The sequence below is a fragment of the Zingiber officinale genome, chromosome 4B (genome assembly GCF_018446385.1).
Source record: "Zingiber officinale cultivar Zhangliang chromosome 4B, Zo_v1.1, whole genome shotgun sequence".
Classification (NCBI taxonomy): domain Eukaryota; kingdom Viridiplantae; phylum Streptophyta; class Magnoliopsida; order Zingiberales; family Zingiberaceae; genus Zingiber; species Zingiber officinale.
Genome location: NC_055993.1, coordinates 3893119 through 3912835, shown reverse-complemented (window position 1 = coordinate 3912835; position 19717 = coordinate 3893119). Strand labels below are relative to the sequence as shown.

Here is a 19717-nt window from a genome sequence, read left to right as displayed (position 1 = left end):
AAGAAAAATGATGTCGTTGAATTGAGAGGTCTACCACATGTTTACCAGACAAGTCAAACGAGTCCCTTCTGTGACCCGATTTATCATCACTTGCAAGGGCAGACTAATTGAATTTATAGACTACTATCGAAGACTTGTCCTTCATTTGATCTATCTATTTAGCCAAAAAATTTAATCGGATTGGGCATCTAATTTATCCAATCAAATCATAATTTTGATTGATTGTATTGTTCGATCGAACTAGTTAATCGTACTGTCGAACTAGTTAATTGTACTGTCTTCAAATGATAAAGAAGTTCTGACTCTGACAAGTGATTACTTATCTTTAACTATGACCGGTCTATCAATCCGATTGGATGAACTTTCAGCAGTGACGATCGACTGAGCTAACTTTAAGGGTTGATTTCTACTTAACTTTAACTATCACTTTAACCGGCCTTGTTGACTCTCATCTGATTTGGAGGTACTACGTCATCGGCCGTATTATCTAGATTAAGCCACTCGAGATAAAAAAGAAATAATAATAATAATAATAAAACCACAACAAAAGTTAGTGAGTGGATACATTTCAAACCGCCAACACTTTGATCGACAGCTTATTTAAAGCGCCAATCTCCATCGATATTATCACTCTCTCCTAAATCCTCCATCGATGGATGGCAAGGGGTACACGAGGGATGGGTCCGTGGACCTCCATGGCCGGCCTGCGGTCGCATCTCGGACTGGAAGGTGGAGAGCCTGCGCCTTCCTCGTAGGTAAATTCCGGCTTGCCTTCCTTCTACTTTCACTTCGATTGCTACTGTACTGTCGGAAAATCAAGCAGGATACGAGGCGTTCGAGAGGATGGCCTTCTACGGCGTGGCCGCCAACCTGGTGGTCTACCTCACCACGCAGCTGCGCGAGGACACTGTGTCGTCGGTGAGGAACGTCAACAACTGGTCGGGGTCGGTTTGGCTCACGCCGATCCTCGGAGCTTACATCGCCGACACCTACTTCGGTCGCTTCTGGACCTTCACCGTCTCCTCCCTCGTCTATATCCTGGTAATTGGCGATCCAGATCGCCTCCTCGATCGTCGGTTTCACTGCTTCTTGATCTACTGTTTGTTTTCTTTTATGTGGATGATTGCGTTTGCGATAGACCATTTTTTCTGAGAGAAGAACAGAGGAAGAATCTTTTTAATATTTCGATCAGGAATTGTATATTTTATGGATGTTCAATTGGATACGTGAGAATAAAAAACAAAGGTGCAAAATTTTATTCCTTTTTGACAGTATTCATCCTCTAATTTGTTGATTTTATTTGATTTCGACTAGTTTTGGATGAAAATGGCTTGAGGATGATGATGGTGGATTGTCTTTGTGATGCAGGGGATGGTTCTGCTGACCATGGCAGTCTCCATCAAGTCTCTCCGGCCGACCTGCAGCGGCGAGGTGTGCGAGAAGGCGTCGGCGGCCCAGATCGCCTACTTCTACGCCGCTCTCTACGTCATGGCCGTCGGCGCCGGCGGCACCAAGCCCAACATCTCGACGTTCGGCGCCGATCAGTTTGATGACTTTGATCCCTGGGAGAAGAAGCTCAAGGCGTCCTTCTTCAACTGGTGGATGTTCAGCTCCTTCCTCGGCGGCCTCATTGCCACGCTCGGCCTCGTCTACGTGCAGGAGAACGTCGGGTGGGGCGTTGGGTACGGCATTCCGACCATCGGCCTCGTCGTCTCGCTTCTCATCTTCTACCTGGGCACGCCCAATTACCGGCACAAGCCCGTGAAGGACGCCAGCCCGACTAGGGAATTGAGGAGGGTTCTAGCGACGGCCTTCGCGAACCGGCAGCTCAAGCTCCCCGGCGACCCGGCGGAGCTGCACGAGTTGGACCCGCAGCATTACTTGATCGCCGGGAAACGAAGGCTGTGTCATAGCCCTTCCTTCAGGTTTCTCGACCGAGCCGCCATTAAAGAAGGGCCGAATCCATGCACGGTGACGCAAGTCCAAGAGACGAAGCTCGTCCTTGGGATGGCGCTGGTGTGGCTCACCACCCTCATCCCCTGCACCATCTTCGCGCAGGTCAACACTCTGTTTGTGAAGCAGGGCATCACCATGGACCGCCGCCTCGGCGGCAGAGGATTCCACCTCCCCGCCGCCTCCCTCAGCAGCTTCATCGTCGTCTCCATGCTCGTCGCCGTCCCGCTCTACGACCGCTACTTCGTCCCCTTCATGCGCCGGCGCACCGGCAACCCCCGGGGCATCTCCCTGCTGCAGCGCGTCGGCATCGGCTTCGCCTCCCACGTGCTCGTCACGCTCGTGGCCTACGCCGTCGAGCTGCGCCGCCTGGACGTCGTCCGCCGCCGCGGCGTGCTATCCCCGGGGCAGGTGGTGCCGATGTCCATTCTCTGGCTTCTGCCGCAATACATGCTCCTGGGGATCGGCGACGTGTTCAACGCCATCGGGATGCTGGAGTTCTTCTACGACCAGTCGCCGGAGGGGATGCAGAGCCTAGGCACCACCTTCTTCACCAGCGGCATCGGTGCAGGGAACTTCCTCAACAGCCTACTCGTGACCGTGGTCGACCGTGTGACGAGGCGCGAGGGAGGCCGGAGCTGGATCGGGAACGACCTCAACAGCTCGCACCTCGACTACTACTACGCTTTCCTGATGGCCCTGTCGGCGCTAAACCTGGCGGCCTTCGTGTCAGTGGCGGCGAAGTACGAGTACAAGCGGGAGGTAGTGTTGGAGGTGGCGCCGCCGGAGGGAAAAGCTTCGGCGGTGGCCGGCCCAGGCGATCGGCGAGTCTGACGAATCAATTTGGCAAACAATTAATACAAAATTACCAAGTAAACGCATCGTTTTTTCACTGGAACGACTCAATCGATGCAATACGATAGTGATCGAGCTCGATCGAACTCCTCCGTTTTGTTGGATTTCCGGCGTGCGATTACACAAATTGCGTATTAAACAATGCTCTAAACCCACGCAAAATGTTAATGCTTCTTTGATCTTTCAACAGCCTGATTACAATGATTGTCGCCGAGATTTGACTTGAGGACAAACGCTATTATTTTTTTCAAGTCTCTTTTATGGTTTTTAAATCTAAATAGAGAAAATAAGTTTAATCATTGATCAATCAATGATGGCAAAAAATGAATCAAAGACGAGTATCCTCAACACGGAAGAGGATCATTGATCAATCAATGCAAATAGATGACTAATATTCAAACTGAGTAGAGTGGTTTACCATCCATCTATCTTTTATATTATTGCTCTTGTCTCATCCTCCTCTTCAGTTCGCAATAAATTAAAGAGGATCAGTTTCGACCAATAAATGGTAGTGATTTAGGACGTCAAGTTTAAGCAAAAACTGTATGGCTTAGGCAATGCTGCCAGATCCATTGACTATGATCAGTGGAAGGAGAAAAGATTGATTTGTATGTTATTGCGTCTACCTAGCTCCACTACCTCAACTATTGCCTAACCGTTTCTATAAAGTAAGTCTAAGATGATTCAAGTTTCAGCTTAGTTTGAACTTACTCGAACTTGAGTTGAGTTTGATTTATTTAGATATGTCCATCATTTGAGAAGACATTGGTGGTTTGCTTCACTTAGCAGCTAGCGTTCACTTGATAAGACATTAGTTGATTAGATTCCAAAGCATGAAAAAGTCATCAAGGTAAAGCAAGTAACAAATAAATAAGAGAATTTTTTTGTTCATTTTTGAAATTGTTTATTACTTTGCATTTGTTATTGTTGTAATTGACAGAAATTGTAAACGATTTCTCTACGGAGACGGATGTTTAGCAGGGTTGTCTTTGACTCTAGTCCAGTCCAAAAATGTAATATTTTTTACTTAGCCTGAATCATAAGCTTTAGAATAGGAATCAAGAGTTCTAAAGTATATGAAATAGTTTATGTTTATGATGGTATTTTGAGTTTGTTGTATATCATCTTTGGTTCACATGGCTTTATAAAATTATAACCACCATTTTGATTCTATATTTTGACTCATCTAAGTAATGATATACAATAGAACGTTCCGTATGAAATTATCCGTGACATATCAAACGGGATGCCTAGAATTAATCTAGATGCCTCTATTTATTATTATTTTTTTTTAATTTTGATCGGGGCGCCTAGATACCCGACTCTATTTTTTTTATTTTTAAAAATAAAAATTTTCATAAGACAATCTAAATACATATATTATATCCCGTGAACATCTAAAATTATTTATCTTAAACACTATAACCCAAGAGAGAAGTCTGAATCCAAAAATCTTATTAGCTTAAATTCACTATAACTAACCCCTAAATTTTAAAATCTTAAATTCTAAATAAATATAATATATCCCGTAAATATCTAAAAAAATTTAATCTGTAATACTATAAACTAAGAGGAAAACATGAATAATAGAGGGAAAAACTTATTGACTCAAATTTATTATAACTCAATTCCTAAATCCTAAAATTTTAAATCCTAAATATATATAATATACCTCAAAATAAAAAAAATACTAAATGAGTCTAGACGTCTCGAGTTCTATCCGGATTTACGTGCACAAGTCCATATATATATATATATATATATATATATATATATTTTATATCATATTTCATAAATTATATTTATTTTTAGATTTAATTATAAATTATCTTATATGATATTAATATTCTAATATATTCTTTATAGGTATAAAGGACGATCTAAATTAGATCATACCTAATTACCTAATTGAACTCAAATTTAGATATAAATGGAGAAATTAAATTTTAGAATAATTTAGACCATCCATTTAAGATATGAAGAGAGGTAAGTCAAAAATATAATCCATTCAAGTCACAGTCTGTGATCAACATCTGAAACTTTAGATTCTGATCTGAGTGATTAAAGCCGTTGGATCAGATGCCGGCTAAAACCTAATTTCCACCGTCTACGGTCTGTTTTTGTTCGTCAAATTGCTACAGGAATTTGCGAGAAAACAGAGGAGGCGCGCGATCAGTGAGGTCTTCCACCTTCCACCGCTGATCATCGCCGGAGCTCCATCCACCACCTTGGGGTTTAGGGATTTTCCTTCCCTATCCACTCCATCTAGCTCCGACGTTCCGTCATCTTCACCAGTGCATCGCAATTTGGAGACGAAGCAGAGGAACGCGTGCGATCTGGCCACTTCCTCTAAAACCTTACGTCTGCCACCGGAGCTTCCTCTATCACCGTAATAAGCACTTCCTTATGCATTCTTAGTAACACTTTGAGAATAGTAAAAGTTCTTTAAATTTGACCGTCTAAGTTCTAAATCATTTGACATGATTGAATATTTTACTTGCATGCTATTGGTTAGTGTGGTGATGAATTCTATTTTGATTAATTGAGTTTGATTGCCAAAATTGCCTAGAGAGGACCACCTCGAGTCTATACTTTATTATTATTTTTTCATGTGATATGCACTTGCTTTGCTTCTTTATGAAATCACAATAGTATACACATGCATGAACATGATAAAAGATATTTCTTTCCCCATCCTTTGAAATTTTTTTGTTTTAAATTCTAGTTGAATAACTCACTCAACACTTTTATCTCCTACCATATTTGCTTTGCCTTACTTCCATTGAGAGTTTTGGCTAATTTCTTGATGAGTTGGGATGGACAAAATTTTAAGTGTGGGGGAGAGAGTTTGCATATGTTCAGAAATCTTGAAGATTTGGCAATGGTTCATGAAGATTGGTTCAGTTTCTTTGTTTTTGATCTCAACTGGTGGAATTTTGGAGCTGAATTTTTGATGCACCCTGATTTTTCTTGCTCTTGTTGAAGTGAAGTAAGGATTTGAATGCTGCTGTGATGAATGAACAGAAGTTGAAAAAAAAATGCTGGTATAAAAAAACTGCATTGCATTCAAGACCATAGATATTGATATTTGTCGTTTAGAATCTGTCCAGTGCAGTTTGTATTCTGAAATTGACTGTGTTGAAACTGGTGTTAATATTCTCATTGATGGTGGGTGTTCTCTCTTGTAATTTTTTTTTGCGATATCCATGAACACAAGAAGAAACAATTGGCACAATCTCTGGTTTCTTGACTTTGAGAAAAATTCCAGTACTCAATTAAGAGAGATGGGACTTGTAAAAGTTGGCACTTGTAGATGGAATGATAAGGAATTGAGTGATTTTGCAGGTAGTAAAGAAAAAAAAAACAAAAACATAATAGAGATGAAATGAAAATGGATTGGAAGGCATTTTGAAATCAGAATAAGAAGTTTGAATCTGAAATTTTTGAGCTGCAGAGACAAAATGTGAATTCTGAGCTATTTTTGCTATTGTGACTACATTGGACTAGAGTTAGTTCTCTACCAATGCAGCATGAGTGCATCTTCCAATTGGCTCAATATGTGTGGTTAAAAGAAAAGGGAAGATAGTTTAAAGAATTCAGACTTTTGAAGCAAATTTTTGTGGTTGGGAATTTAGAGGACTGTTATAGTTGTTAAATTCCGGGAGCTAATGAATAGTTGAATCAAATTGAGTGTTACTCCATTGTTGTATTGCTGGGCTGAAAAAAAAAATAGGACAGGGAGGGGTTTTGAATTTAGAGTATCAATTGTGTGTCCAATTTTTCTTGTAACCCTCTGATCAGTAAATGGTGCAAGTAAATACCTTAACTCCTCATTGACAAATAGTATTTTCCCCTTTTCAAGTTTCAATGGTTGAAAATCTGGGAAATTCATGAGGATTGAATCTGAAAAAAAAAAAAAAAAGTAAGAACCCTGATTTCTTTGAATCTGAATTCTGAATCAGACTTTTTGAATCTAGTATGAAGACAGTAAATGACAACATGATTTCTGAAACTGGGAAAATGCAGGAATGGGATTAGCTGTTGGATTGTTTAGTTGTTCCTTCATATGTGCAGCAATTTCAGAATCCAGAAATATTCAGCACACTAACACAATGGACAGACCAGAAGTTCATAATTCAGTGTCTTCCCGTACTTGTGCAAGAAGTAAGCTTCCAACAACTTGCAACAAGCTGCAAGTGAGATCCTGCTATTGGATTCGGAAAACTGAATTAGCAGGAAACAGTGAGAATCTGATTTTGTGCCAAGTCCTTATGCTATTCTTGATTGGTATAGTTTTGAATTTAAGTTTTAATCATTCTAATGTTAAATGATACTCACTTCCAAGCTGAATCCTTTAGGACCTAAGCTGAAACTACTTTGAAATCTCAATTCTGAAACTCTGAAGTTAAATTCTGGATTTTCCAAATTGTTGAAGTTCTTTAAGAATTGAATCAGAATTGGATTTCTAGAAGCTGAGCTGCAAAAATTAGTTGTTCTCTTCTTCCCAAGATCCTGTGATTAAGAACATGTCAACCCCTGGTACCTGAATTCAGAAATCAGATTCTGGGCAAAGAGATTCACATTCAGATGTTGAAAGTTTTCAATCAGTCCTTTTCTGGAATGATGTGGCAGACTCAAAGGAGTTTCAGCTAGAGAATTAGACTGCCAGCTGCCGAGTTGCTGCAAGATCTGTTTCCCTATGTGGACAATGTCTCCACACTGCTATGGCAATGGAATAATTCCCTTCAGGCAACTGAGTTGGAAAAAGTGCAACTCTAACTTTTCTAATTCAGGCTGTTATCAGAAGCTGAATTCGGTACATAGGTATTCTGTTTAGGCTGAAGCAAATGAGAATGCATCTTACAAAGCTGAGTAGCATTATGCAAGAGCGAAACCAGAAAATGTTGAGTTCAGGGAAAGGAGTTGTGAATGTTCACAAACTGTTGAATTGTTGGAATTTTGCAGAATTTACAGAAACGAAATCTGAAAATTTGTAACAACATGGACTGTTGTGTGCCAGTGAATGTTACAGTTTCCTGAGATCTTTGGATTCTCTTTGCTTGCGCTGTTTGTGCAGCCTTATCAGACACATGCATTAGATAGCCCACCAACCACTAATGTCTCAACTTTGCTGCTGTGATTGAGAGCTGACAGAATATATAGTACAAGGTTTCAAAGTTTCTGAGATTTTGAAGCAAGAAATGTTGAGGAAAATTCTTCAAAGGGATAACAAACAGTAGGGAAGAGATCGTTGGACATCTAAGTACAAGCAAATTAGAGGTCATTGAAGAACATCATTTCTCACTCAATGAAGTGTTTTGTAATGAGTGTATAAGGTTGAAACTCCAGTCATGATAAAGTTCATGTGGAGACATTCATCCATAGATATCAAATTGATTAACTCATCAGGTATATTTATCCAATACTCTCATTTACTCTTTGATCTATTTTCTCTTAGCCATCTTAATTGCTTCACTTAGTTCTTTTGACCCTATTCCATTTCTTAATAAATCCTTTTGATTCATGCATACTATGTATTTATGGTGATAGAGAATTAGAAAATGAGTAAGCCTATAGCAGCGAAGCGTTGTGAATATCATTGAGTGAGTTCCACTTCCATCCATGTTTGAATGTGAGAGTTAGAATAGGTACATTTACCTCGTGGGCTTGAATCATTCTTAATTGCTCAAATGGATGAGATCATCATTCTTAGTGATTATTTTAGGGATTGTATTCATGATTATTTTTTATCTTTAGACGGTCTTAGTTAATTACCTTTTATTTTTATGATCTTCTAAATATTGTTAGGAAATTATTAGGGAGATGATTTTTAGTTTTGTTTCTTAGTTTTATTTGCTTGCACATCCAAAGAATACAATTCTGAACGATGATTTATCATATTCACATCCTTCAAGAAGGCTTCAAGCAGAGTGAAAATGATAGCCACAGCACTCATGGACCATCAAGAAGGCTTCAAGCAGAGTGAAAACAGCAAGAAGCCAAGAACTCCACTCTAGCCGTGTCTGAAAAGTTCCTATCTGGTCCCATGTGTTGTTTCAAGACTCATCATGAAACCAAGTATGCACTTGCAAAACCCTCCCAACTGAAGCTCATGAACCTCCAGGAAAGCCTACTGTAAAGCCCCTACAAAAAAAGGTGCAATTAATGATATCCATGAACACAATCCTGATAGAGAGACACCTGTTTGCAGATTGTTGGAAGCTGAATCCATTTATGTCAAAGAAGTGTGCTCGGGCCTACCTATCTCTTCCCAACTGCACTAATTAATGATCTCACAACTCACCTCTCTATCACTATCTGTCTCTCTTGGTGTTTTTTTGACAGATTCTTCTTCGACAGTTTCCTGTCATTTAGAAAATAATGTCACAGACTTAATTGGTATCCAAAGAGGGCTGTTATGAAATCTATAGTGAAGGGCTTTCACCCAAATAACCTGAAAGATAACTGATGTAGTGGAATTTTACAGCTCTTATGTGTTCCATTTAATCAAAAGTCGTACTGGGCTGTCAGTTAAAGTCAAGGTAGGATAGACGTGACTCACAAGGTATTAAACTCAGTCTAGAAGGACTCAAATATAATCGAACCTGTTCAATACATTCATCTCAAAGATTCAAATTTGACTAAGGACAAGTTAACTATTATGCCTCGGCTTCAGCCGTTGATATTATCCCGAACTTGGTCCTAGCCACCAACTTTGTTCCTGTCTCAGCCTCAGATCTTTACATTGCCCATGGTTCAACCTCAGTCGTTGATATCATCTCGGTCTCAGCTTCAATCATCGACATTTTCCATGTCTCAGCCTTAGATCCCGACATCCTTCATGTCTCTATTTCAGTCGCTAACATCGCCTTTGGCTCAATCTCAGTCACCAACATCGTTTTGTTTTCAACCTCATATCCCAACATCCTCCATGCCTCAGTTTTAGTCGTTGAAATCGCCCCTAGCTTGGCTTCAGTCATCGATTTCGTCTCGGTCTCAGAATCAGATCTCAACATCCTCCCTGCTTTGATCTCAACTTCAGTCCATTCAACATTGACCTCATTTCCTTATCCTCAAATCAGACATACACCCTATGGTGGTCCGCTGAAAATACGTGAGGGGCGTATGGATGAGGCAACGTAACTACCTCATTGATGCGGTTGTTTTTTTCAAGAGATGCGGACAATGACGGTGGATATTCTGAAACGCGTGGCATCGGATGAAGGGAGAGGTGGTCAAGTAGCCGCAGTCACCGACAATATCCCGATCTCAGCCTCAGATTCCAACATTCTCCTTGCTTCGACTTCAACTTTAGGCCACTCGATATCAACCTCATTTCCTCATTCTCGGATCAAGCCTACAACTTACGTTGGCCCATTGAAAACACATAAGGGGTGTGTGGATAAGGAGATAGTGTAACCGCCTCATTGATGAGACCAATTTTTTCAAGAGATGTGGGCAACAACTGTGAGTATTCTAAAACATATGGTACCGGATGAATAGAGAGGTGGTCAAGTGGCCGTCTGATCTAGTCTCCTTAAAGCTCTCATTCAAATACACGATGCTTGATGAATAGAAAGGTAATTAACGATTGTTGGATCTAATCACTTCACTAGAAAATGTGAGTGTAAGAGGATCCTGAACTCTTTTCGGTTCCATTAAGTTCTTTTTCTGCTTTCTTTTTTCATGCTCTGATTTTCATACTTTAAGGAAATTCTAACTTGCGTCTAGAGTGATATGTCGAAATCCCTCTTCCACACCATTCGAACTCTTTGAACTGCTTTTCAGATCCTCTCACCCTCCTTCTCGATGATCTTCAGAGTGTGTGCTAATCAGCCGCCATCTACAGTTTTTGGTCAGAACAATAACCACACATTTGAAATTTTTTATTGTTGCCTTCTCTGTTTCTCCTTCCTATCGCAATCTGTATATGAAAACTTGACACGATTTCTTTGAAAGAGACCTGAAAAAGGGCTCTCCATTGTGATGCATCCTTTTCGAAAATTTGCCGGTCTAATTAAAGATTCAAAATATTGACCGTCTTTCCTTTCTCCTCTAGACAGAGATCCACATCCCGGAAGTTGCATCCGTAAAACAGTTCGAATTATAATCATTCTCGATGAGCACTAATGGCTGATCATGGAGCAAGAGACTGTGAATCGGACATGCATTATGTATATGAAGAAGCTCTTCATTCGTATTTGATATATAGTAGTTGGCAGTTGGATTTGAGAGTAATTAAGTATTTTCTCTTACAAATACAGTTGAACTATCAAGAGAAGAGCCCTTTCGTTCATGCTTTACGATACTGATTGCGCCACAAGATTTATCGCTCAGGCGAGGTCGACGCTGATGAGGTGTATGATGATTTGATCAGCCGGTGGATTGCGCCAGCGCGTTCTTCTTCGCCAGGAAAATTCGCATCCCGAAGCAGAGGGTCGAGGCGAGGGACCCTCCGCCGGAGAACTCCGCCTCGTCGTCGCCGGAGGGCCGTCGGTGGTGGTCGGAGCGCGGCGAGTAAGAGGATGAGGATGAGAGGAAGGAGGAGGAGGAGGACTGCGACAGGGAGGAGGAAGGGGACATGGAGGGTGCCGGGCCGCCGCCGACGGTGGCCTTCTTGAGAGCGAGGAGCCTGGGGAGGGACAAGAAGCTGGATTTAGAGCCCGCCGGTTTCTTGGCCGACCTGATCCTGCTCCTGGGACTGGAAAAGTGGTAGCAAGGGGGAGGAGTGAGCGGAGGGAGGACGGCGGCGGAGGTGGTGTGCTTGGGCGTCCCTGGCCGGGATTCCCACCGGAAAGGCACGGATCCGGCGGCCGCCACGCCGTAGTACACTCGGAAGGAGGAGTTGGCGAGGGAGGTCTCCTTGGAGAGCAACCTGGCGCAGAACTTGTCGTCTTCCTTGATTTGGAGGAGGAAGGAGCCACCGCCAGCGCCGCCGGAGATCATCTCTAGTTAACTTAGCCTACTCCGACGAACTACAAGGCGGATGGATATGCGGACGCCGCTGGGGCTGCTGTGAGGGGACATTCAACTCGGAGAACGAGTCGTGCTGTAATTGTAGAGGCACATTTTAATAATAATAATAATAATAAATTAAAAGATACTTTTAATATCAATATTTTAAAATTTATTTTTAAAAATACTTTAAAATTTGTATGGGCAAAAAGTACAAAATAACCCCCAATTAAGTCCATCCTTATGGTTTGAGTGATAACATACTTTAAATTCATCTTTATTGCTTCAATGCATAGGAAGAATTGAGACCGACTCCCTAATTATTAAAATTCAAATCTTATTTAAGATAATTATATATGGAGAATTTTAAAATTTTGACATTAGATTGTTGTCAAAATTGATATTACATGGGCATTCTGCTATTGCCCGTATCCTATGGGAATTTATATTGGAGTAAAAATTGATATCTTTGCTCCAAATGATCTAGTATCATCGGTTCCAAGATAAAATATAAGTAGATAAATTATGAAATATATTTTATCATAACTTAATGGTCCTTTGCATGAAAAAATAAGACTAATAATGAAATATTTTGTATCACTTAAAAATTAATCCTAAAATTTGTTAGAATAGATACCATGTAATGTGCTAATTGGTGGAGCCCCGTGCGTGCTGAAGCATAATGATCCGTGGGCACGGTACTGACTAAGGAGCTGCAGTACTCTTACAATTGTGAAGCAGTGAAGGCAGTAACTGTTGCAGAACCCATTTAATCATGGCATGTGTTCTTTTGATTAATTGCTCCACCTCTGATTCAATGAATAATGATAAATATTCCATTAATGCGAGGATTAGAGGCGCTTACTTGATATTAAGAGGTCGTCTAAACTACAGTCGAAAGCAATCAAGCATGCAGACATTAACTGTCATTCATAAATCGTGAAAGGGAAATAGGGAAATGACAACTTTATCTTGGAGTTTACGACTTAATCAGTTAATTAGTATGAGGAACAGTTTTGTCTCATCATCACGAAGCTTTCCTTTGTAGTAAGGCAAGGCCACTTGAAATCATGATAGTTTTTAATGTTGTCACTTCTAAACACACAAGTGCATTTGATATTTGGAGTCATGCCTGAGGTAAAAGGTCCTTGTGGCTTTGTTTTCTTGGACAACAAAAAAGATAGGGAAATTATGTTAGACAGCCTTAGTTTTTAGTTATACTTTGCCAGAGCCTCATTTCAGTGGACACTTAATACGATAAGAATATGATAGACTTTGAGAAGGGAATTTTTTTCGCTACTATATATTTACAAAACAATTTCGTTAAATCTTAAACTTGCTTCAAAATAAACTATATAGGAACTAAATATAAAACATATAGTAAATTAAATGGAAGAAAATGTCATCGTCGATATGTCCGAGTGGTTAAGGAGACAGACTTGAAATCTGTTGGGCTTTGCCCGCGCAGGTTCGAACCCTGCTGTCGACGATTAATAAAAATTCTTTATTTTTTCATTTTTATTGTGTATTTTGAGATGACAGGCACACCATTTGGGCCGGACTAATCCAAACGGTCGGCCCATAATTATAAATGGGGCAACTGGCCATCTGGCGCGGCAGTGGAGAAACAGGAGAAAAATTTTTAAAAAAAAATTTTGGAGATGCGGGGTATCGATCCCCGTACCTCTCGCATGCTAAGCGAGCGCTCTACCATCTGAGCTACATCCCCGTTGTGATAAGTAATGATTTCATTTTAATTGAGTTCTTTCTAATCGATTTATCGTTTAAAAAAAAGTCTGGAGATGCGGGGTATCGATCCCCGTACCTCTCGCATGCTAAGCGAGCGCTCTACCATCTGAGCTACATCCCCGATGTGATTAGCAATGATTTCATTAGAATTGGTTTATTTCGAAACGATTCCTCGTTCAAAGGGATGGCCACGGTCAGGGAGGATTAGTGTACATCACCTCCACTAATGGGTATTCATCAGGAGGGCATCGACCTCACTGGTTAAGCTTAACTTATGGTATTAGTGGCCAAGTAATTTAATTCATCTTTACAATTTTTTTTTGCTTACTCCCTATAGTTGTATTAACTTTGAAGCAATTAACAGAATATTATTTACCATCTCGTATGCCTTTCTGTTTTTTTGCTAGCTGCCTATCGATTGTACGGAACTTATTCCTGATGGAAATGAATCTCAAATCAATATTAGAGAAGAGCTTTTAGGAATTCTAATCCCAATTCTCATGTTTTAATTCACATATTTTGTTGTCAGACAGAGATGTGCCGTCCAATCACCAATTAATGTTAGAAAGAGAATTTTAATTCCATAAAATTTTACATTTCAAAACAAAAAAGATTACAGTAGACTAATAGGATTCAATGTAAATTAATCACAGGTTTTCCGGTTCATATTTTCTCATATCCAGTCTAAGCGCCGGGAGCAGGGGCAGATTCAGTTGGGGGATGCCTCCCTTGTCGGTGGTGTAATCCTTAGTATTATGGGATTCCACCAGTGAAAATAGAGGATATCATCCTTTGTTCCGTGTAAAAATTGTCCCTGTATATTTGAATTCCATGATCCACCTCTGCCGAAAAGCATGTTGTTGTTCTATGTCTTATAGTTCTAATCCGTATCTATATATGAAATATCAATTGAAACAATTCATCCAAGCTTGTTGCCATAATATGTTGAGTTGAGCTACTCATTGTAAGTACCTCAAGGTAATTTTAATATGATTAACTAAGTAAGTTAGGTCTTGTTATATTTTGATATCCTTGTATCTAAGTGTACAGGAACTTAGGAGCACAGAAAGTCGAGCGAAAGACGCAGCTAGCGAGAAGGACGGTACGAGAGAGAGTCGACGGACTCAGAGTGTCTGAGAGACAAGGAGCTGCGGAAGAGTACAGTGGCAGACGAGTAGGAAGCGCGCGGCGTTTTCCAGGACGAGAAGCCGGAGCGGAAGGTTGCTCGAGAAGACCGGAAAATAGGTTCGGGTGATACCTATTCCGGATGGGCGAAATCACACAAGTGAGCGAAACCGGAGCGGAAAACTCGGACTCAAGCGAGCGGAACTAGAGCAAGAGCGAGGATCGAAAAGTCAACAGAATGTTGACTCACAGTTCGAGCGCCTGGATAACCTAGGCGCCTCACCCAGCAAGGGTCAGATCAACCCGGTCCATGCGCCAAGACCAAAAATATTATCGAAACGTAACATGGTGCAATCCGATGCGACAGGAATAAAATTCTATCCATGTCTAAGCACCTGGAATCCTTTCAGGTAACCCGATTAGGGCTGTAAATACAGTCATGATCCCAGTAACCAGATACAACACTTGTAATCGATTTCTTTATTTATTCTATTACCGTGTGAATGCTTTAACTGCTATAACATATTTCTCCACCTGAAGGAGACTTTTAGTGAACTTTCAATTTCCTGGGATTAACAATTCCTTGATTATAAACCAAATAATTATTTTGTGTCTCTTTTTTTAATCAATTTTTTTATTTCTTCAATTTTTTTTATTTATTTTATGTAAGTGTCTATTTTAATCATGCGAATAAAAAATGAGAAAGGTGTTTCATTTTTACAAGACTATTTATCCCCTTTAACCGATCGTTAAAGGACCTAACACTTATTAGTAATCATTGTGAAAAATTTCTTTTTTATCATGGATAGGCTAGTTTGCTTTGATTGTTTAAATATATAATCACTTTTAAGATGGCCTGAGAAGCCATTTATCTAGACATTACATGTTTTTATCCTCTTCCTTCTTGGAGCTAGAGAGTGCAAGTGCAAAATTATTAATACTTGTAAAGTTTCCCTCTCTTATTGTGCAGGAGAAATATTTTATAATGGCAAAGTGCTTACACAACTCTCAAGCTATTAAATATACTTTGTTTGTCATGCTAATTATAACTACGGGAAAAGTCAGATTTGTCAGTATTTTTTTTTTTTTTTGGTCTGAATTGAATTTGATCTGTAAATATTTAGAATTATCAGTTAAATTCATTTTGATCTGTAAATATTTAAAATTATCAATTAAATTCATTTTAGTTGGTAAATAATTATAATTATTAGTCAAAATTTATTTTGAGACAATTTTAATTTTTTATTGGCTAAAATTAAATTTGGCTAGTAATTTGAATGTTGATTTACCAAAGTTTGATTTGGTAGATAATATTTAACTTTTTACTAACTAAAATTAGATTTAATTGAAAATATTTAATTTTTTACTAACCAAATATATTTGGTTGGTAATGTATAATTTTCTAAAAGTCAAAATTAGATTTGGCCAACAATATTTAACTTTTTTTATTGAAGGTAGTTAAATTTAATTGGTAATTTACTGGCTAAATTTATTTACCATAATTTTTATAAGTAAAATTTAAATTTTATACTGACCAAATTTATTTGGTTGGTTAAGTGTAATTTTCTACAGGCTAAAATTAGATTTGACAAGTAATATTTAATTTTTGACTGACTAAATTTAGATTTTGTCGTAATATTTAATTATTTATTGGTCAAATTTATTTGATTGATAATGTATAATTTTTTTACTAAGCAAAGTTAGATTTGTATGTAATATTTAATTTTCTATTAGTTAAATTTATATTTGGTCTATAATATTTTATTTTTATAATAACTAAATTTATTTAGTCAAAATTAGATTTAGTCTAATATTTAATTGTTTTCCATCAAAGTTAAATTTTAGATTTAATTTATTATTAACCAAAGAAATTAGATTTGACAAGTAATATTTAAATTTTTTTTACTAACCGAATATATTCGATTGGTAATGTATAATTTTTTATGGCTCAAAATTAAATTTGAACAAAAATATTTAAACTTTTTACTGATCAAAATTAGATTTAACCGATAATATTTAATTATTTACTAGTCAAATATATTAAGTTGATAATGCAACTTGCTTTCCGTATCCAAAGTTAAATTTGACAGATAATATTTAATTTTATATACTAATCAAAGTTTGATCCGTAGTTATTTTAATTTTTTACTAATCAAAATTATATTTAACTGATAAATTATAATGTTTTATGACTAAAGTTAAGTTTAGCTAGTAATTTTTAACTAAGGTGTAATCGAATTAAGTTGAGCTAACCAATAGCTGACAGTGGCACTACATCCTTCTGTCACCATACTGCACTTTGTTATACTCTTTGTTTTTTATTTTTTTTTTACAATATTAGTGAGTTGCCTATTTAATAGATTTACAGCATATATAGAATTAAATTTTTATCTTCGTATTGTAATCAATTTGATTCACTATTTTAACAAATATCACTTTGGGTTCTATATATATTAGTCTAACTTAATTAATGCTTACCGGTCCTCTTGATTAGATTATTCTTAGAGGCCTATGTATTTCTTGTGAAAAAATTAATATCATATAATTGTTGGTTTTCTTTCTTTAGATTTTTTTCTTAGATATGAATTAAACAATTTGCCTCCTTATGAGTTAATCATGGCCGAATTTGTCTCCCTATGTAAAAATAATAATAATTATTATTATTATTATTATTTAAAAAAATATAAATGAAATAAAATAGGTAAATAATAAAATATGAATGTGTTTTTTAATAATAATAATATTTATTTTTTTAAACGATAATAATTTGATTTTTGTACTGACTTTTTTCGAATGGTTTGGGCTTGTATTTTATATTATATTATTTATAATTTATTTTTTTATTTAATTTGAATTAAATAAAAAATCAAAAAAATTGCAGCTAGTTAACGACTTGTTCTATTTTATTTAATAAATATATTTAAAAAATTTAATATTATTTTTTAAAAAAATAGTAAAATTATTTTTTTTTAAAAAGTAAGATTATTATTAAAAATAATTATAATAGTTTTAATATTTTAAAATATATTTATTTCATATGATATAATTTTAAAATAATTGAGTGTATTATGAGATCCATAATAACACGTGTTAAAAGGAATGTGAGTGAAGGAGGTGTATTATTATAATAAATATATGACAATATACTTTATATTTTGAGATGATATATATTATAATGGAAATGAGCTATAATTATTATTAACTCATATCTATGTCTTCATCTACTTCTTCATCTATGACGTCTTAGTAAGTTCGCCGTCTCTTCTTCTATTCTTCTACCTCTTCATTCTTCTTTTCTCCTCTTCTCCGAATCTATGGTTGCCGGTGACTCATCATACCGTTGATATGAGAATCAATGGATTATATATAAGGAGCGTAGAAACAATTCAATATTTCTTCCAATTATAAAATCTAAATCCTAATATCGAAGTATCGACCAGACGAACTACCAGCAATCTAAGGTTTTTCATCCCTGAAGACTTGACTACATATATTATAAAAAAATTGATTAATTTAAAATCGAATCTAAAATTATTTCCTATACAAATTTCCTATCGATCCCCGTTGATATTATTTATTACAAATAATATAAGAGTTATGTTTTTGTTTCATCAACACCGGTCTCGGGTTCGACTCAACCACGTTAGTTACGCGATTCGTTATCCCAAAATTTACACTGCTGCTCTGTCTGCTCTCTCCTCTCCCCTGCCATGGCCGCCGCCGCCGCCGTCGCGGCCCACTTCTTTCCTATTCCTCCCTCCCCTCCCTTCCTCCTTACCCGTATACGAAACCCGACCCGTCGGCCTCCGTTCCCCGCCAACGTCTCGCAGACTGAGCGCGGCGTCGAGTTCGAGACCGGCGATTCCTTCTTCCGCAGCGAGAGCGCCGTGGGCCGCGACCTTGGCGTCCTCTCCGCCGCCCTTCACCGCCAGTCCCTCTGCAGCGGTAGTGGCCTCCGTGTCATCGATGCAATGTGCGGCTGCGGCATCCGCGCTCTCCGTTACCTGGCCCAGGCCGGCGCCGACTTCGTCTGGGCCAACGACGCCTCCGAGGACTGCCGGCCCCTCATCCTCTCCAATCTATCCCGCCACCCCCGCGTGTCTCCAGGCGGCGACCGCTGCTGGGTCGTCAGCCACCTCGACGCCAACAGGGTCCTGGCCGAGAACTACCTCCGCAGGGAGTTCTTCGATTTTGTGGACGTTGATTCCTTCGGGAGCGACTCCTCGTTCATGGGGATGGCTGTTGCCACTGTCAGGAAGGGAGGATTGCTGTACATCACCTCCACCGATGGGCATTCCTCAGGAGGGCATCGACCTCACTGGTAAAACTTGACCTATGCTATTAGTGGCCAAGTAGTTCAATTCATCTTTACATTTTCTTTTGCTTACTCCCAATTGTTGAATTAATTTTGAAGTAACAGAATATTATTTAGCTTCTTGTATGCCTTCCTGTTTTTGCTAGCTGTCTATCGATTTCTCAGATTGTATGGAACTTATTCCTGATGGAAATGAATCTCAAATCAATATTAGAGAAGAACTTGTAGGAATTCTAATCCCAATTCTCATGTTTCAATTCACATATTTAGGTATGTCGTTCAATGTTAGAAAGAGAATTCTAAAACTATAAATTTTTACATTTCAAAACAAAATGTAAAAGATTACAGTGGACTAATAAGATTCAATGTGCACAAATTAATCACAGGTTTTCAATTCCATATTTTCTCATATCCAGTCTAAGTGCCGAGGAACATGTTGCTGTTCTATGTTTTGTAGTTCTAATCCGCTTCTATGAAATATCAATTGCTTACTTCGTTGAAATAATTCATCCAAGTCTGTAACCTTAATGATGCTGAGTTGAGTATGGTCGGTTCCAAAATAAGATCCAAGCAGATAAATTACGGAGGATATTTTACCATAACGTAACGGTCCTTTGCATGAAAAAATCAGACTAATATTTTGTATCACTTAAAAATTAATCCTAAAATTTGTTAGAATAAATACCATGTAATCTGCTAAGTGGTGGACTGGAGCACCGTGCGGAAACCTATTGATTAGGTTGAAGGTGGTGAGCCACTGACAAA

The 19717-nt window shown here is 38.3% G+C and overlaps 3 protein-coding genes and 3 non-coding genes across 6 annotated transcripts; 3 read left to right on the top strand and 3 right to left on the bottom strand.

Annotated features, from left to right (window-relative positions):
• The first annotated feature begins 597 nt into the window (after positions 1-597).
• Positions 598-2845, top strand: LOC121974473 (protein NRT1/ PTR FAMILY 5.1-like). The gene is made up of 3 exons (XM_042525551.1): positions 598-755; positions 824-1041; positions 1369-2845. Exons 1-3 carry the CDS (start codon positions 653-655, stop codon positions 2785-2787), a joined length of 1740 nt encoding a protein of 579 aa, XP_042381485.1. The 5' UTR covers positions 598-652; the 3' UTR covers positions 2788-2845.
• An 8163-nt stretch (positions 2846-11008) lies between these two features.
• LOC121974472 lies at positions 11009-11869 on the bottom strand. Its single transcript, XM_042525550.1, has one exon. It carries the CDS (start codon positions 11752-11754, stop codon positions 11182-11184), a length of 573 nt encoding a protein of 190 aa, XP_042381484.1. The 5' UTR covers positions 11755-11869; the 3' UTR covers positions 11009-11181.
• A 1301-nt stretch (positions 11870-13170) lies between these two features.
• TRNAS-UGA lies at positions 13171-13252 on the top strand. Its single transcript has one exon. It is a non-coding gene; the product is annotated as a tRNA-Ser (tRNA).
• Positions 13253-13419: 167 nt separating this feature from the next.
• TRNAA-AGC lies at positions 13420-13492 on the bottom strand. The gene has a single exon. It is a non-coding gene; the product is annotated as a tRNA-Ala (tRNA).
• Positions 13493-13560: 68 nt separating this feature from the next.
• On the bottom strand, positions 13561-13633 carry TRNAA-AGC. Its single transcript has one exon. It is a non-coding gene; the product is annotated as a tRNA-Ala (tRNA).
• A 4691-nt stretch (positions 13634-18324) lies between these two features.
• LOC121977326 (tRNA (guanine(26)-N(2))-dimethyltransferase-like) lies at positions 18325-19021 on the top strand. The gene has a single exon (XM_042529908.1). The coding sequence runs from the start codon at positions 18348-18350 to the stop codon at positions 18960-18962; it is 615 nt and encodes a 204-aa protein (XP_042385842.1). The 5' UTR covers positions 18325-18347; the 3' UTR covers positions 18963-19021.
• Positions 19022-19717: the final 696 nt, after the last annotated feature.